Consider the following 17,648-nt stretch of genomic DNA (forward strand, 5'->3'; position numbering starts at 1 on the left):
AGGCTGTGGAGGCCAGGTCATTGAGTACATTTAAAACAGAGATAGGTAAGCTCTTGATTACTAAGGGGATCAAATGTAACAGGGAGAAAGCAGGAAAATGGGGTTGAAAAACCTATCAGCCATGATTAAATGACAGAGCAGACTTGATGGGCCGAATGGCCTAATTTCTGCTCCTCTGTCTTATGGTCTTTGTGAATATATTCAATGACTGACCTTCATGGTGAATGGAAACAAAAAGTAAAACTTATAGTCTACCTTGCTCGGTCTCATACAGAGATCTGACCTGTCAGGTATCAGCTGGAATCGTAACAGTAGTAGGATGGCTCAATAGGAGTGAGTATCATATCTAAATTAGGGTGACAGTGCATGTATACGAATGGATATAGTGTGGGAAATAAGATTGGTGAATTGCAAATGCAGATTGCCAGATGGGATTATAATGCTGTGGTGGTAACAGAGACATGGCTCAGAAAAGGCTCAGCTAGGTATTAAATACTCTTGGATAACATCCCTTGTGTTCAGGAAAGATGGGAAAGTGGGCGGTGTGCAATATTGATTAAGGACAGCTTTTGCTGGTGAGAGAGAATTTCTTAGGGAGATTAAGAATACAATCTCTGGCAAGAGCTAAGGAACAAAAAAAGTGTCGAAATTACATTGCTTAATGTGGTATGTGTGTAATTAATTATTAGACAACTAGAAAAACCAGTTTGCAAAGAAATTAGAGAGAAATGCTATAATTATAGCATATATCATGAGTAATTTAAATTATCTGCATACAGATTGGGTATTGGTGTATAGTGCAGAGATGGACAAGAATTCCTGCAGTGGGTTCAGGAGAATTTTTCTAGCCTCATTCCCATCTGATCATCAAGCCCAATACTCACTCCATTGTGGTCCTGGTTGCAACATCACTCTAACACAAACAAAAGCAGAAATTGCTGGAAGATCCTTGGAGTGTCAGAGGCTGAGAGATGACCTTATAGAGGTTTATAAAATCATGAGGCGCATGGATAGGATAAACAGACAAGGTCCTTTCCCTGGGGTCGGGGAGTATAGAACTAGAGGGCATAGGTTTAGGGTGAGAGGGGAAAGATTTAAAAGGGACCCAAGGGGCAACTTTTTCATGCAAAGGGTGGTGCACGTATGAAAATGAGCTGCTAGAGAAAGTGGTGGAGACTGGTACAATAACAACATTTAAAAGGTGGGTATATGAATAGGAAGGGTTTAGAAAGATATGGGGCAAGTGCTAGCAAATGGGACTAGATTCATTTACGAAATCTGGTCGTCATGGACGAGTTGGATCGAAGGGCCTGTTTCTTTGTTGTACATCTTTCTGACTCTAGGTCTGGCAGCATCTGCGGAGAGAAATCTGTGAAAGTTTCGGGGTCGAGTGACCCTTCCTCGGAACCGCTAATCCCAGCCCAGTGCTCATGCCCTCAGTCCTCTGTTATCCCAGCCCAGGTCATTTTTCCCCTCTGCCCTTAGCCCCACTCTCGTTGCCTTCCGACCTGCTGCTTATTGGAGAATGTTAGCTTTTGCTCGCTTTTCGTGTTGTATCTGCCCTCTGGTGGCAGACGGTGAGGGCAGAATGAATGCAGAGGTATAATTTTCAAACACTAATTAAATTCAACACGAGAGAAAACAAAACAAGTGTTTCCAAAAAAAAGCTAAATGAAAGCATAACCAAAATAAATTAACAGCGGGTGCGAAAGTATCCCTTTCGAACTCATTCATTTTTTTTGTCAATATGGCGTCGAACATGCGCTGATATTTGGAAATGTTTATGTAATTAACAAAATAAATACAAGTCTGTCTGTCGGTCGGTAAGAGAGCGGCTGGAGCGGACTGGGATCTAACAGTGCAGCAAGACAGGGAGCTGTCAATCCAAACAAAGGTTGGTCTTCATGGAGAAGCAAAGGTTCTCAAGTTTCAATCATTTGTCGTATTTGGAGGAAACATTTGTAGCCAAGAGAGAAATGGAGGGGTTGCACTCCTGGCCCAGTTATACTGTGCAGTCAGTACAGATTCTTTTTTGCGTGTAGCGTGTTTACACAGTCCTGTACAATTTGAATTGAGGAATTTATTGCCGACTCGGGATGAGTCTGCATTTTTTTTTTGAACAGGAAATGGAGTTTTAACCATTAGCGATTGCAACTCGCCAGCTTTTAAACAGAGGAAAGTTACAACAGAGGCCGCAAACGGTTTCCTGTGCATTGGTTTTAAGTCTGAGCGATTCGGCCTCCTTTCAATTATAGTATTGCTTTTATTTTGGGAGAAGTACAATTCCATGCCACATTACCTTTTGTTTTCCCTTCTTTTACGTTTAGTGATATCTGTGCTTGTATATGGTTCATTGCAGAAATACCTTGTTTCGGCACTCAGCCTCAGAAACCCGATGGAAACTGTGATTATCCTAACCTCCATGAAGTGCCTTTTATTTCGTCAGCGTTATTTAAATACGAGTTCTCCCAAACATGATACCCCTGTATAAACCTAGTTAATAATGGTTGTGTTTTCAGACATAGTAGGTCGTTGTATCTGTATGTTGTATTGCAGAGCTCGTTTGTAACAATTTTTGAACTGAACATCTTGTAGCTAATTTGGAGATAGTGTCTGAGGCTGGGCAGTGAGAGGGATGCTTTCTCACTGTTGCCTCACTTGTTCAAAAATGAGCAGTTGAGTTCTGTGGTATGTGTAAAGAAAGGTGGGTGGGCTGTGGGTTTGAGAGCTCGTGGTCACTGATTTTGTTCTTGGTTTGACTTTGATGCTCAAGAGAATTTTTCAGGTTAATCTTCTCTGAATTTGCTCCTCTCATAAGGTTACCCAGTTACAATACACTGAGAATAGTTAATTACATATTGCTTAATTGTGTTGTGACTGTTTGGGACATATCTGAAAGCAGTCAGGAGACTGCCTGATTCTTGTGCTTCTGAGTATCCCATCGTGGTTTGCAATATTGTGGGATATAGACCGTGCTTGTATTTTGTGCTGAATGCTGCTTGCCCTCTCATGCTGGTGTGTCCCAATAGACTAAAGCAAAGGATGCTAGCAGAAGGCAGGATGAACTAATTCAGCCCTTTATAGGGCTCCAATTATGCTGCCACAAAATGCTTTTTAGGACCGTGGAATCATTTGTTTTTCCAATTAGTCTGAGTTCCCTAGTTCTGTGGGACATAATGCATGTTTGCCCTTTTAATTAATGTTCTGAGCTGGACATATGATTTTCGTACCTGCATTTCTCGAATTCCTTCCAAGGCAAACAGAGCAAACAGTTGATGACATGGAATTGGGTAAAAAACAATTGTATGGGGCTTGTATCACAGTCATCTGGTCCTTGTGTGTCGTAATAGGTCTGAACAAGTTGATTTTTGTTTTTTTGTAAAACTAGCATGACCAGACTCCGTTTATACAGCTGCAGAGATGTGTAATAACATCCCTAGACATGATGATTTGAGAAAGGTATTGTTTGGGAAAAGGTCTTTGTTTTAAAAAGTTATGAAGTGCTATTCCACTCTAGCATTTGTTTGAAGCATCTGAGAAATTAAGTGCAATAAAATAGTTGGGAAAGTAAGTTGCAATGAAGAAATAAGAAATTTATAAATGAATATGGATAGGTGAAGTGAATCAGCCAAAATTTGGCAGATGGTATTTTATTTGGATAATTGTGATATTATTGATATTGGTCAGAAGAATAAAAAAAGAAATTTTAATATCAATTTTTATCTACAAAATAGATAGAAACTTCAAAATGCCTTGGTGCGGAGGGATCTGGGTGTTCTTCTGCATGAGTTGCATAAAGCCAGAATGCAGATATAGCAGATAATAAGGTGGGTGAATGGAACTTTGGCACTTATTGCTAAAGGAATGCTTTATAAAAGCAGGGAAGTGTTTTTTTTTTCATCTTAAGTACAGCATATAGTTTTTCCTTCCTTTACTTAAAGAAGGATGTAATGGCAGTGGAGGGAGTTCAGACTGGCCCCTAGGTTCATTCCAGAGATGAAAAGCTTGTCCTATGAGGAGAGATTGAGCAGTTTAAGCCCACACTCACAATAATTTAGAAAGATAAGATATCTAATTTGAGGTGTATATACGATACCAAAGGAGACTGACAAAATAAATGAAGAAGTGATGTTTCCTCTTGTTGGCAATATAGAACGAGCAGTCATAGTTTTAGGCCAAGGGGTGGCAGATTGAAAACAGAGGGGAGGAATGATTGCTTCTCTCACAGGGTCATGAATCTGTGGAATTCACTATCCCAGAGTGTGGTGGGGAACAGGACATTGAAAAAGTTTAAGGAAGAGACAAACAGATTTTCAACTTTAATGGGTAAACGGGTTATAGGGAGCAAGCAGGAAAGTGGAGTTGAGGTCAAGATGATTGTATTAAATTGGAGAGCAAGTTCAAGGGACTGAATTGCCTACTCCTGCTTCTAGTTATGTTCTAAAGATTAATCCTTAAATATTGTCACAAGGAACCCAAGCAAAAAGATGTTTGTTTTACATTTTCATTTATTCTGTCTCATTTTATTAAGTATCAAAGTATAGAAGTTGTGAATATTTGTTGTTTGATTGGGCAAGATTGTTGCCAGCAGAAGGTCATGCAATTAATCTCTGGGAATATGACTAACCACATATGCCAATTCTGCTCAACAACTTGTTTGGTGTTATTTTGGTTAGTTATGTTTACAGAGAAGTGCAATATCAGGATAGTTAGCTACTTTTGGATTGCTAATTGAAGTAGCAGGAATATGCCATTCCTTAGGGTGAAAAAGGTCTGATATCATCTTTTGATTTCCAACACAGCGTGTCCTTAGATCGTTGAAAGGTGAAATATTAAACATTCCTGGTACTTTCCCACAGGCAAAGAAGCAAACTTACCCCAGATCATGTTTGTGCATTTCCAGTGACTGACTGAGTGAATGACACTGCCTGAGGCTTGGGAACAGGCCACCCAGCTGCCCTCCTGGGGAGCCCTAAATAGAAAAGGATGTAAAAACAGAGAGCTGTTGTTCTCAACTGCACTTAATCTTGTGTTTGTATTTTTTTTTGAAGAGAAAAGCTGGTATCAAATATAAGATTTTTCTTTTTGTTCTCTCTCCCCTGCCAGAATCAAGAATGCCCATCGATTGGATAAGCTATTCCTATGCTACTATTGTGACGGTGGGTGGCATTCTAGGATATGTTCAGAAAGGTAATGTACTTTTGTGGATGCGGTTAACAATTTATAGTGTTAGGTACTTCCCAAGGTGAGTACAGATAAGCAAGGACATTTTGTCATAGTTCAACAGCCTGTTCCCCTGAAAAAATATCTACTTTCTGACCATCTCTAGATTTTTGAAGGATTGTAGGTTTTGCTTCGAATGCATCGAAACACTGACAACTTGGGAGCAATTCGATCCTTTGAGTTCATTTCACCATTGAATAAGTTCCTGGCTGATCTGGTTGTAGTCTTGACCCTAATTCCCTGACCGATCCTCCTAGCTTTTGACTCCTTTATCTGTCTTACTCAGCATTAAATAAGTTTAATGAGATAACCCCCCACTTCTGGGGGAAAGAAGTTCATAGACTAATAAACCTCAGAGGAAAAACAAATCCTTGTCTCTGTCTTAAAAGACCTCTTATTCTTAAACTGTGTCCACGAGATCATGTTTCACTCCCAGTACCCAAGCTATCAAATTCCTTCAAGATTTTAATTGTTTCAATAGATTACTTCTCATTCTTTGAAAATCCAATGAGTTTTTGTCCAATCTGTTCAACCAATGCCTCATAGGATAAACCCCTCATCTTGGGAATGAGTCAAATGCATTTATTACCTTGAGTCCTCTTGTTGCAAAGAATTTTCTTTTGTCCAAATATGGTCTGGATTGGTTTGGTTTTACTATGTCTTGTCCTTCTGTTGTGACTCTCTGTTTGAACTAGTATTCAGGAGTTATTTTATCCATCCCATTTGTATCTTCAAATACCTTGATTTCTAATCAATAATGTTTAAAGAATAAAAAGTCCCAGTTTCTTTAGTCTTTGTATTTTTTAATTTGTTCCATGTTACTTTGGACTGAGCGAGTGTGCTATTTGCATTTTTATTCTACTTGAAAAAAGCATAGGTCTGAATCTTGAAATTGCTTATTGTCAGCTATTGTTACAAGCTCAAGAATTTATCATCAATTGATATTTACTGCTGTATTAGAGTGACTTTGATTTTGATGCACCAACTCCCAGACAAAAGCTGAACTTTTTCAGGCATGCTGTTACTTAAAACCAGAGTTTTTAAAACCAGAAATAAATATTTTCTCTTTTGGGCTGCCTTCACACTCATTCACATGCCAGAGGCTGAAGATTCTGCTTAACTCACTGAACCATTTTGTCTTGTCATAACCTTAATTCTGATTGTGTTCAGTGTTTCTGAAATTAGCAGTGTAAGTTTGAGCATTGGGTAATCTGAGTTCACCAAAGTAAGATCTGTATTTCTGATAAATGTAACAATGCAGTATTATGGAGCAGCATTTGCTGATCTACAAAAGATACTTGGAGTCAGTGGCTTTGAGGAAAAGAAAGTGAAATAACTAATTTGTTTTTTTTTCAAACCAGGAAGTGTAATGTCTTTGATGTCTGGGCTGCTTTTTGGATCTCTAGCAGGATACGGTGCTTATCAAGTTTCAAATGACCCGCAAAATGTTAAGATCTCATTGTGTGAGTATCTGAGCTTTCTATTCTCAAAAAAAGCAACGTTATGTTTTGCAGTGTATGGAATGAGTTGCCAGAAGAAGTGGTGGAGGCTGATACAATTACCAATTTAAGAATCATCTGAATGGGTGTATGAATAGGAAGGCTTTAGAATGATGAGTCAAATGCTGGCAAATGGTACCAGATTACTTTAGGATATCTGGTCAGCATGGACAAGTTGGACTGAAGAGTCTGTTTCTGTGCTGTACAACTCTGAATGACTCTATAACTATTGCATGAGGAACAATCAAGCCCTACTTTTGAAAAACAATACTATTAAAGCGTGCTTTGTGATCTGATTTCAATCAGATCCAGCGAGACAAAATATAACATTATTAACATGGTGTTATGGTAACCAAAATGCACAGATTCTCCATGATAGTTGAGAAGCAAGAACAGGTGGGATGCCCAGCTAAGAGCAGAATAGAGGGGCGAGGGACAGGCAGCAAAAATCGATACATCACTCCTGATTCCAAATTTTAGTTCCAGGGCAGTGTGGATCCATAACAGTCAGGTCAATAACATTGACATTATGTTCAAGAACATGAGCAGGAGATGCAACAAAAATGTAATTATATCTCTAAAACAAACTGACTTAGTGACAGCATTTGTTTTTAGGCAATTGTTTAGATGGTCTTAATTTTGTGGAGGTTGTTACAATAGTAGTCAGTGTAAATTTATAATTAATTATATCTGAGACTTTTCTTGGACTAAAATGGTTTTTAGACTGCAAGAAAAATGGACCCAAAGTGACTGCAGTGGTCACCTGGCCACAGATTCAGGCAAGCTTCATGAGACCCATGTTGAATAAATCAGTCCATTTTCCCTGAAATTACCATTTTTATCTAAATTAACTCAAACTGGGCAACAGTGCCAGTGTCAAAGAAATTTGCATATCCTGAGTAATTCATACATGATTGTTCTAATATTGAGAGATAAAAGATCCATCTGACAATTAACAAGTTTGAAAGCTAATGGAGCGACACTCGGGCAAATACACTGATGTGTTTGACAAGCAGAGAAGCAAGAAGGAAAAATTTAACTTGCAACAGCAATGTGGCATCAAGAAGCAAAACTGGAACCAGTGGGAATCCAGGAAAAGCTCTCTGCTGGTTGAAGTCATCCTGATATAATAAAAGATAGTTATGGCTGGTGGAGGTCAGTCATCTCTGCTTCATGACATTTCTGCAGGAGTTCCTCAGGGAAGTGTCTTTGATGAAGCAGCTGAATATTGGGCCAGTCATCAATTTCTCTCCATCACAAGGTCAGAACTGGTTATGTGCAATCATCAGTGAACAGCATTCAGTGCCATTTGTGACGACTTAGATATTGAAGCTGTCCATGCCCAAATGGAATAAGACCTAGATACTGTCCAGGCTTGTGCTGACAAGTTACGAGTGACATGCACACTGCACAAGTGATGAGCAATCTAACCATTTCCTCTTGACATTCAAAGATGTTACCATCACTGACTTCTCCACTACCAATGTCCTGGGGATTACCATTGACCAGAAACTGAACTGGAGTAGCCATATAAATACATTGGCTCCAAGAGTAGGTTAGAGGCTGGGAATGCTGCCCTGGGTAACTCACCACTTGGTGTTCCAAAACCTATCCACCATCTAGTGCATTTTAGGAATGTGATGTAGAATATTGTCCACTTGCCTGGATGGGTGCAGCTCCAACAACGCTCAAAATGCTTGACACTGGGACAAAGCAGCCCACATAATTGGCACCATATCCAAGAGCATCCACTCCACCAATGAAGCTCAGTAACAGCAGTGTCTCCTATCTACAAGATGCACTGGAAGAATTTATCCAGTGTCCTTACAGAGCAGTAAGTTCAGACCAAATCCATTTTCCAAACCCAGGACCACTGCCATCTTGAAGGATAGGGGCAGCTGATACATTGAAGCACCACCCTGTGTAATTTCCCTTCCAAACCACTCACCATCCTGACTTGGAAATCTATTGCCATTGGGTCAGAATCCTGGAACACCCTCCCTAATGGCATTGTGAGTATATCTACACCAAATGGACAGCAGCTGCTTAAGAAGCCAGCTCACAGCCACCTTCTCAAGGGAAACTAAGGATGGACAATAAATGCTAGGCCAGCCATCAATTCCCACATCCCATGAGTGAATAAAATAAAGTTGCATCTTTTTTTTTCTCTCTGTATCTCTTGCTGCCTATTTCCCTCATCATCTTGGAATACAATATGCAACGAGAAAGAAAATTGGATAAACAATAGTTCAGAGATAATTGCATATTCCTCTACTGTTGATGATACAAATCAATCATTAAATAACAAAGGTTAAAAATCTAATACGGTTAGGGTGGCTCAGTGGTTCGCACTGCTGCCTCACAGAGCCAGGGACCCAGGTTCGATTCCAGCCTCAGGTGACTGTGTGGGGTTTGCATATTCTCCCTGTGCCTGCTTGGGTTTTCTCCAGGTGGCTCTGGTTTCCACCCACAATCCAAAGATGTGCAGTTTAGGTTAATTGGCCATGCTAAATTGCCCATAGTGTTCAGGGATGTGTAGGTTAGGTGCATTCATCAGGGAAATTGGCTTGGGTGGAATATTCTTCACCCAAGTCCACACCCAAGGGTTGGTGTGGACTTGTTGGGCCAAATGGCCTGTTTCCACACTAGGGATTCTATCATTACCTCAAAGATACAAAGATTATTTAACTGCATAAACTTTACTTTCCCTGTCCATACAAGACACTTCCTTTTACCTGTGTTTGTCCCCTTTTTTTAAAAGTTTTCTCAAGGTACTAGATAATAAATCTCTTCACTTAAGACAAGTCATGGTAATTAGTGCCCTCATTTTCTGCAAATTTTTAATTGAAGTTTAATAGTTGAAAAGTGTGGTGCTGGAAAAGCACAGCAGGCCAGGCTGCATCCAAGGAGCAGGAGAATCGACGTTTCTGGCATAAGCCCTTCTTCAGAATAATCTTTGTATCTTTGAGGTAATGATAGAATCCCTAGTGTGCAAACAGACCATTTGGCCCAACAAATGTGCACCGACCCTTGGGTGTGGACTTGGTCTCCAGTATCTGATATACTCACTTTCTCCTAGTTGAAGTTTAATAGCTGAGTACTTAAAAGCAATAAAATTGCTCATTGCCACCATTTTCCTGAATTTTGTCAGAGAACACTCAAAACGTGACACCAGTTATCTACTGTCGCCTAATACCTTGTCTGAGGGGGGCCACCATTCACATACCAAGTAGGAATTGTGCCAAACCCTGGCTTCACTTGACTTGCACAGACTCTCTCAGTCTCTCATTCCTCATTTTCCACAATGAATGGTATAGAAGAAGCAAGAATCCACCTCCTAATATTTAAGAATTAGAATAGAATTCTCCCAGATGGATGAAGTAAAAATCACCTTCGTTGGCACCAAACTGGGATTAAGACAAATACATTCCTGTTTTTGGGGGTATTATGACACAACTGGGGCATGCATCTTCCACTTGTCCTTTTGAAATAATCTTTTCTTTTTAATCATTTTAATTTGCAATCATAGAGTCACAATTTAATAATAAGAGGCCTTTCATTTAAAGAGGAGAAAAAGAGAATCTTTTTTTCTCTCAGATAACCTTACTCTGTAGAACTCTCTTCCCCAGAAAGTGGTAGAGGTAGAGTTATTGAATATTTCTGAGGTAGAGATAAACAAATTTTTAGTTAACAATAGAATCAAAGGGTATAAGGTAGTCAGGAAAGGGGCCGCAATCAGATCAAGGATGACCTTCGTGAACAGTAGCAGGAAATGAGGAACCAAATGGCCTACTCTATCTAATTTGCATGTTTGTATGCTTTTCAGAGAAAAGCAAACTGGTTTCTGCTGTTTTAATTGCCTGTGTGTTCTTGGTATAGAATGGTCATTTATATTTCCACAAAACCAAATTTAAAAATAGTGAGTGAGGTCTAAGCATTGTTGCATTTTCCATATTGTTTTTGTCCTACTTTTCTGTCTCTTAAAAAGCTTTTTATCTGAAATTAAGGGAAATAAAATTATAAATTTGATTTTTATTTCTCGTGCAGTGCCAATTAGGGCCAGTGATTTACTGAGAGTATAGCATGATTATAGCCAACATTAATCCAGTTATTGCTGCAACATTTAAGTAGCTGGCGCAACTTTGGAGCCCATTAGATTTATCAGCCCTGCGAAGTAATTTGCAGCGATCAACATTTTGAGACTTTACTTCAAGTAAAGCAATTTGTCTCGGTTTTGTTAATGAACCAATTCATTTCAAAAAGTTGGCCAATAGAAAATTGAATTGCTTAATGTTTATCAACTTTTATTTCTTTTTGAAGGGCAAAAAATTCAGTTTGTCCAAGTTAATGTGGTCTATTCCCATTAAACTGTCTCAGGTTGTTTTTTTCCTTCCCAGTATAATGATTTCAGTTCTTCACACTGTGTCACATTGAATAAGTTTATTTCTTTGTTTGGCTCTAAGGAAATCAAGGGATAGGGTCCCTTTCAAATTTAGTATTCTTGCACCAGTCCTGATGAGTTCAAGTCAAAATTCTTCAACCGGGTTCTCTTTCTCGGGAATATCAAGTTATATATCATTGTTCTCCAGGTAGATTAATCAATTAATTTGCACTGAGGCTGTGGAATGGAAATGCATCACAATGTTCTGAAGTCAAGTAAAACTGGCAAAAATAAATCAAATAACATTGCTCAGTGAAAGATGTACAAAACAATTGCACACTCCTACTTTCAGTGGATTGAGAGGAAAGTTTTATTGCACTTCTACAAGATTACGCTACTCAAAAATTATGGAATTAAACAATGAATATTGACACTCTGAAGTGAATATGTAAACAGTGTTTCTGACAAGGGGTGCCACCAGATTGTTGCTGTCTGTTTGCTGATTCCTGTTACGGCAAGAAGATTTCTAATAGTCTTATAATTATTAGCAACTTTACATAGAGCTTTTGATGCACAAATTACTTGCTGCTTAAATATTCTTTTTTTCCTTTTAATAACAGTAACTGCAGGAATTTTGACCACCATTATGGGAGTGCGCTATAAAAGGTCTGGAAAGATCATACCTGCTGGTCTCATTGCTGGTATCAGGTAATATTTGTGCAGGAGAGTTTATTTTAAAAAAGATTAAAGTTTACCTAAAGCAAGAATTTCTTGGTATAAAACTCTACTAACTAAAACTGTCTTTCCTTTATAAACTCCCTCTAGCACACATGAACAGGGGGAATAAAAACATTATTGACAGAGGAAAAACTGAGAAAGCAATTGGTTTCTGTTCACAAGGGTTGCAGACATGATTCTTGTGCTGGTCAGAATGCAGCTTCTCAGTTGTCTTTCTCTAGATGCTTCCACTGATTTGTAAGAGGCACAGCGTGCTGCTTCACTTATTGATTAATCAGAGACCTTTCATTAGGCCACAGCTTACAGCAACTGCTGAAGAAAAGATAGCCTGAAGAAATCCAGGCTATCTTCAGAATGTAGAATGAGGGAGAGCTCCTAAACTGGTGGTGTCCCGAAGGCTTCTCTGTATCTTGTTCACAGCCCCAAGATGATCATCTCCATGAGAACCAATCACATCGTTGTTGTCAGGCAGAAGAATGTTGGTATTGGTGATCAATGGACCATAAACCAACCTACTAATTGTGATCCAAAGCTCCTTATGTACAAAACCTTTCTGCTCCAGTTTGTTCATAACCACTGCTGTAACCCACAGGCAAATAGTGACACAATGAGTATAAAGTTATTTACTTTCAAACCATGCAGCAATTCTTGCAATCTCAGGATTTAAAGCAGTTATTCCTCTGTTTCAGTCCACAATTTTAACAAAAATAACAAAATGACATAGTTTTGAACCATAAGATGTAAGAGCAGAATTAGGCTATTTGGCCCATCAAGTCTGTTTGCTATTTGATTGTGGCAAATCTGTTCCTCAACCCTATTCTTCTGTTTTCTCCCCATGATCTATAATCCCTTTACTAATTAATAAACTATCTGTTTCTTCCTGAAAGACACAGTGACTTTACCTCCACAGCCTTCTGAGGCAATGAGAACCGCAGGTTCTGACTATAGATATTACTCCTCGTGTCAGTCCTGAATGGTCAGCCTTTTACTCTGAGGCTGTACCCTCAGACTCTCTTCTATGAGAGGAAACATCTTTACGTCCACTCTATTCAGGCCTCTCAGTATTCTGTAAATTTCAATATGATCTCCCCTTATCCTTCTAAACACTGAATACAGACCCAGACTCCTTAACCACTCCTCATGTAACAAGCCCTTCATTCGCAGGATCATTCTTTTAAACCTCTTCTGGGCCCCCTTCAAGACTAGCACATCCTACCTTGGATGTAGGACCCAGAACTGCTTAAAATATTCCAAATGCGGTCTGAGCAGAGCCTGATACAGCCTCAGCAGTACATCGCTGCTGTTGTAATTTAGCCGTACATGTCCATTCAACTATCTTTGTGTCATCTGGAAACTTACAAATAATGCCCTCAGTGTCTTCATTCAGATCATCAGAATATAATGGGGATAGTTGTGGTGCCAACACTAACCCCTGCAGAACTCCACTGGTCATGGGTTACCATCCAGGAAAGGACCCCTTATCCACACTCTGCCTGCTGCGAGTCAGCAAATTCTCTATCTGTGCTATTAACTTGTCCCTAACACCATGAACGCTAATCTTATTTAGTATCCTCCTATGCAGCACTTTGCCAAAGGCCTTCTGGAAATCCAAACTGATCATGTCCATTGGCTCTCCTTTGTCTAACTTGCTAATTACCTCAATAAAGAGTTTGACAGATTTGTCAGGCATGACCTCCCCTGGATGAAGCTGTGCTGACTGAGCCCTATTTTAACATGCACTTCCAAGTACTTCACAGTTTCACTCTTGATAATGGACTCTTAAAATCTTACCAATGACCAAGGTTAAACTGAACCGGTCTATAATTTCTTACCTTCAACCTCCCTGCCTTCATAAACAAGGGTGTTACATTAGCCATTTTCCAGTCCTCTGGGATCTTCTCTGCTTTCAGTGACTCCTGAATGATTACCTCTCCAATTTCCTCAACTACCTCCTTCAGTACTCTGGGTTATTGTCCAATTTTACAGCAAAAAGCAGGAGTGTTTGTAAAAGATAAAACTAACTTCAGGATGACATAGGCTAGAAAATGGTCATGCAGTTGGGAAATGTAAATTCAATGTAGAGAAGTATTTGGTAATGCACTTTAAAGGAACAAAAAGTGGTGGAGGAAGTGTAATTCACAGAGGAAATGCTGGAATTTGTGAAAGAAGTGACACTGCAGGATACAGTAGTTAATTTCTTCAAATTCGTCAGCAGAGATTCAGTGCTTGGGAATTATTGATCCTGATGTGGCATTACCCTGTTCCCACCCTGCAAGTGGAGGAATGGTAGAGACCTTGGGGAATAAAAATGTGCATTTTATATTTATTCTGTATTACCATGTTGTGTAAACCTGTGTGGTAAAATCTTTCTAAAATTTGTTTTTTCTTCTTCTTTGCAGCCTTTTTATGGTTCTACGATTGGTATTTGTGATACTTTAAATCTACAATCAACTCACTGCAATGTATTTTATAAATGCCTTTACACTAAGATAATCTTTTAGATGGTAATTATTCCACAAAATGATTCAAGAGAAGGCAAACTTTTTCTCAAGTAACACTCTAATCGTAGGGGTCTGTATTGTAACAATAATTGTTCTTTGTGTTTACAGTATATTTCTGTGTCAGGTTGTAAGTTTGCTCACTGAGCTTTAGATTTATTCTCAGACGTTTTGTCACAATGCTAGCAGATATCATCAGTGAGCCTCCGATGAAGCGCTGGTGTTCTGTCTTGCTTGCTATTTATCTGTCTTGGTCTGCTGTGGTGGGTGATATCACTTCTGGTTCTTTTTTTTTTCTGAGAGGTTGGTAAATAGGGTCCAAATCAATATGTTTGTTAATGGAGTTTTGGTTTGAATGCCAGGCCTCTAGGAATCCCCGTGCGTGTCTTTGCTCAGGATGTCCCATTCAAACTGATGTTCCTCTTCGGCTGTGTGTATGGATACTAGTGATATTTGGTCTTGCCTTTTGGTGGCTAGTTGGTCTTCGTGTATCCTGGTGGCTAGTTTCCTGCCTGTCTGTCCACTTTGTGTGCTATTGAATGCAACTTGAATTGGCATGAATTCCATCAAAACGCTCTCTTTCAGATGGTATTATTGATGAAGTAACTCTCTTTTTAGACTGAAGTTTGAAGCTGTTTACATGCAGCTGTAATTGGCCTTTGATATGTTTTGTCCTTTTTAGAAATTTTGAATGAATGTAATACACTCCCTAACTAAACCTTGCTAAACTTATTGGTTCTTCTGAGACATTTGATTTTAAAACACATCTGTGCACCTACTGGTTAGTTCTATACACAATGTGACAGAGTTTAAGGTGAATCTTAGGAGGGTTTATAACCATACACCATCTGGTCAGTAATCCATCAGTAGGCAACAGAACAGATTTATCTTTTTCCATTGAAGAGACCATGTGCCTGATCAAATATTCTGTCCACTGGGAAGTGAAGTATCTTGGATACTCTTAGCAAATAAAAGATTAACTGATGAAATAAAGAGTGGAGCTTTTATCAGGGCAACATATCTTGACAAGAACAATAATTACATCATGACTGATTATTAAGGAGGAGATTCATTTAAAGATGGAAAATGAGTTCAGTCTTTTTAGAAGTCAATGCTAAAAGCATTCCCAATCTCAAGTTACACCACAAAATTCTTAACTACTTCAAAGTTAATGAGGTAAAATTAATGGTTTGGCTAAGTGCATCAGGTTTCATCTTTTGAGACTTGGTCAGACCCTGCTTCTGTAGTACTCTTTCTGTAGGAGTTCACACATGCAGGGACCTAACATTGTTGTTGTAAAATCTGTACTTCCAAGGCTTGCAAGAGAATTCCACTTAAGCTGACCAGCAAGATTGTATTTCCACTTGAGAGTGCCTTAATGCAAGTGCACAAGAAGAATTGTGGTTGATGCTATGTATACATGTTCATGAAGAAAGCTTGGGGCTCCAGTTATTGAGTTAAAAAGTACAGGACCACCCGTGTACTTAGAAAAGAGCTTGAACACAATATCCAATCACCACAAGGGACATTTGAGCATTCAATAAACCTATGATAACTAATTACTACATTGTAAGACCTAATGATTGACTCCAGTTTAGGTGTTGCTATATTAGCTATGGCAGTCAGAATTCAATTCAATTCTAATTCCATAAGCCTAGGAGAGATTTGGTGGTGGTCTATAAATTCTGTGTTTATCGTGACATAACTTACAGCCTCCTCTACTGGGTCCAATTGATAACACTTTTCCTTCCAATGCAATTAATTTTTAGCTCCTAGAAAATTAAAGCTTTATAGCATGCTAAAATTACCATTGTCTTTGTAAGAAGTAAGTCTACTATTTCTTCAATAAAAATATACTTTGCTTTTTCCTATCTGGGCTATCTTACTTGATTAATGGACCAGTTGTAGTAAACAGACAGATAGCTAAGTTTGTCCTCAACCAAGATTGATATCTGTCGAAGTTAATGCCTTAATTCTTGCTTTTATCTTCCTGAATATCATGAAGACCAGATGAAGGATGTTGCTTTCAAAAAACTCCAGCTTTGAGAAAATAATTATATTTTAAGTGGATTCCTTCATGCCCATAGGGCATCCCAAGGTACTTTACAGTCAATGACATACTTTTGAAAAGTAGTCACTGTTGTAATGTAGGAAATATGGTAGCCACAGCACACAACATGCTCCCATAAACATGAATGGCACAATGACCAATTTTTAATTGAGGCACAGTATTGATTTGATTCTAGGTTCAAATTCTCTATTCTTCAAAACTGTGATCTTTGTATTTGCAGCCAACAGGGCAGTGAGGACCCCAGGTTAAAATGTTAGCCAAGGGGCTGCACATCAGTGCTGCTGTGGAGCAACAAGTTTTTTGTTTTCATCCACAAGTCCTGAAGTTGGACTTGAACCTATACCCCTGTACCTCAGTTACACAAGAGTGCTGCCAGCTAAACCACAGAGTCAACATATATCATGCTTTGTGGTGCAGTGGTAGTGTCATGGCCTCCTGGCCCAGAGGTATTGGTTCAAGTCCCACATTGTCCGAAGATATGTGTTATGAAGGTGTAGAAGTGTACTGTACCTTTCAGAGAGTGAGGGACTTGGCCAGTACGCTGAGTGCTCTAGAATTTACAAAATAACATTTGGTTCAGAACAGAAAGCACTAGCTGAGTTGCTATGAGACAGAAACACAAATTTGAATTCGGCCAATCAGTTTAAATTATACCCTGAAAACACCAAATTCCAATCAAGTTTGAATTGAGTACGTTGGCTTTTAAGATTGTTAATGATTCAATCCAGTGCGCTGGAGTATAAGATGGGGAAAATTGAACAGTTGGGAGGAGAACTACCAAGTCCCAGCATGTAAACAAACCACCTGAAAAATAGTTCTATTAAAAGTACCTTTACCGATCAGTAACCTGCGAAGCAGACATCCCTAAGAAGAAGAAGACACAGGAAGATCCAAATAGACGAACTGAAAATTGTTTGGTTTTGAGATAAGAAGTTTTGTTTTGTAAATCTTAATTGGGAGTTTTATCAAATAAAAGCAAATTACCGTGGATGCTGGAATCTGAAACTATTTCGGTGCGGCTTCATGCTCTCGTCCTGACCTGGAAAAATTCATAAACTTCGCTTCCAGTTTCCATCCCTCCATCAACTTCACCTGGTCCATCTCTGACATTTGCCTTCCTTTCTTTGACCTTTCTATCTCCATTTCCGGCAATAGTCTATCCACTAATATCCATTACAAGCCCACTGACTCCCACAGCTATCTGGACTACAGCTCTTCTTGCCCTATGTCCTGGAAGG

General features: G+C 39.1%; 1 protein-coding gene across 3 annotated transcripts; it reads left to right on the top strand.

Moving 5' to 3' along the window:
* Positions 1 to 1,625: 1,625 nt before the first annotated feature.
* On the top strand, positions 1,626 to 16,210 carry tmem14a (transmembrane protein 14A). 3 transcript variants are annotated; one of them, XM_072560669.1, is made up of 6 exons: positions 1,626 to 1,894; positions 3,735 to 3,827; positions 5,107 to 5,190; positions 6,585 to 6,686; positions 11,724 to 11,811; positions 14,241 to 16,210. In XM_072560669.1, the coding sequence occupies exons 3-6, from the start codon at positions 5,115 to 5,117 to the stop codon at positions 14,278 to 14,280; spliced, it is 306 nt and encodes a 101-aa protein (XP_072416770.1). In that variant the 5' UTR covers positions 1,626 to 1,894; positions 3,735 to 3,827; positions 5,107 to 5,114; the 3' UTR covers positions 14,281 to 16,210. The 3 variants fall into 3 exon arrangements, with proteins under 3 accessions (XP_072416770.1, XP_072416759.1, XP_072416780.1); XM_072560679.1 differs by lacking the exon at positions 1,626 to 1,894 and adding an exon at positions 1,940 to 2,014; XM_072560658.1 differs by lacking the exon at positions 3,735 to 3,827 and having other exon boundaries at positions 1,627 to 1,894.
* The last annotated feature ends 1,438 nt before the right edge of the window (positions 16,211 to 17,648 follow it).

This window comes from Chiloscyllium punctatum, chromosome 3 (genome assembly GCF_047496795.1).
Source record: "Chiloscyllium punctatum isolate Juve2018m chromosome 3, sChiPun1.3, whole genome shotgun sequence".
Taxonomy (NCBI): Eukaryota; Metazoa; Chordata; class Chondrichthyes; order Orectolobiformes; family Hemiscylliidae; genus Chiloscyllium; species Chiloscyllium punctatum.

Bases quoted from the DNA above. Each gene is read 5' to 3' on its own strand.
- tmem14a (XM_072560669.1), top strand. From the start codon at position 5,115: ATGCCCATCGATTGGATAAGCTATTCCTATGCTACTATTGTGACGGTG. The intron at 5,191-6,584 runs GTAATGTACTTT...TTTTCAAACCAG, and splicing joins TCTAGGATATGTTCAGAAAG to GAAGTGTAATGTCTTTGATG. The intron at 11,812-14,240 runs GTAATATTTGTG...TCTTCTTTGCAG, and splicing joins GGTCTCATTGCTGGTATCAG to CCTTTTTATGGTTCTACGAT.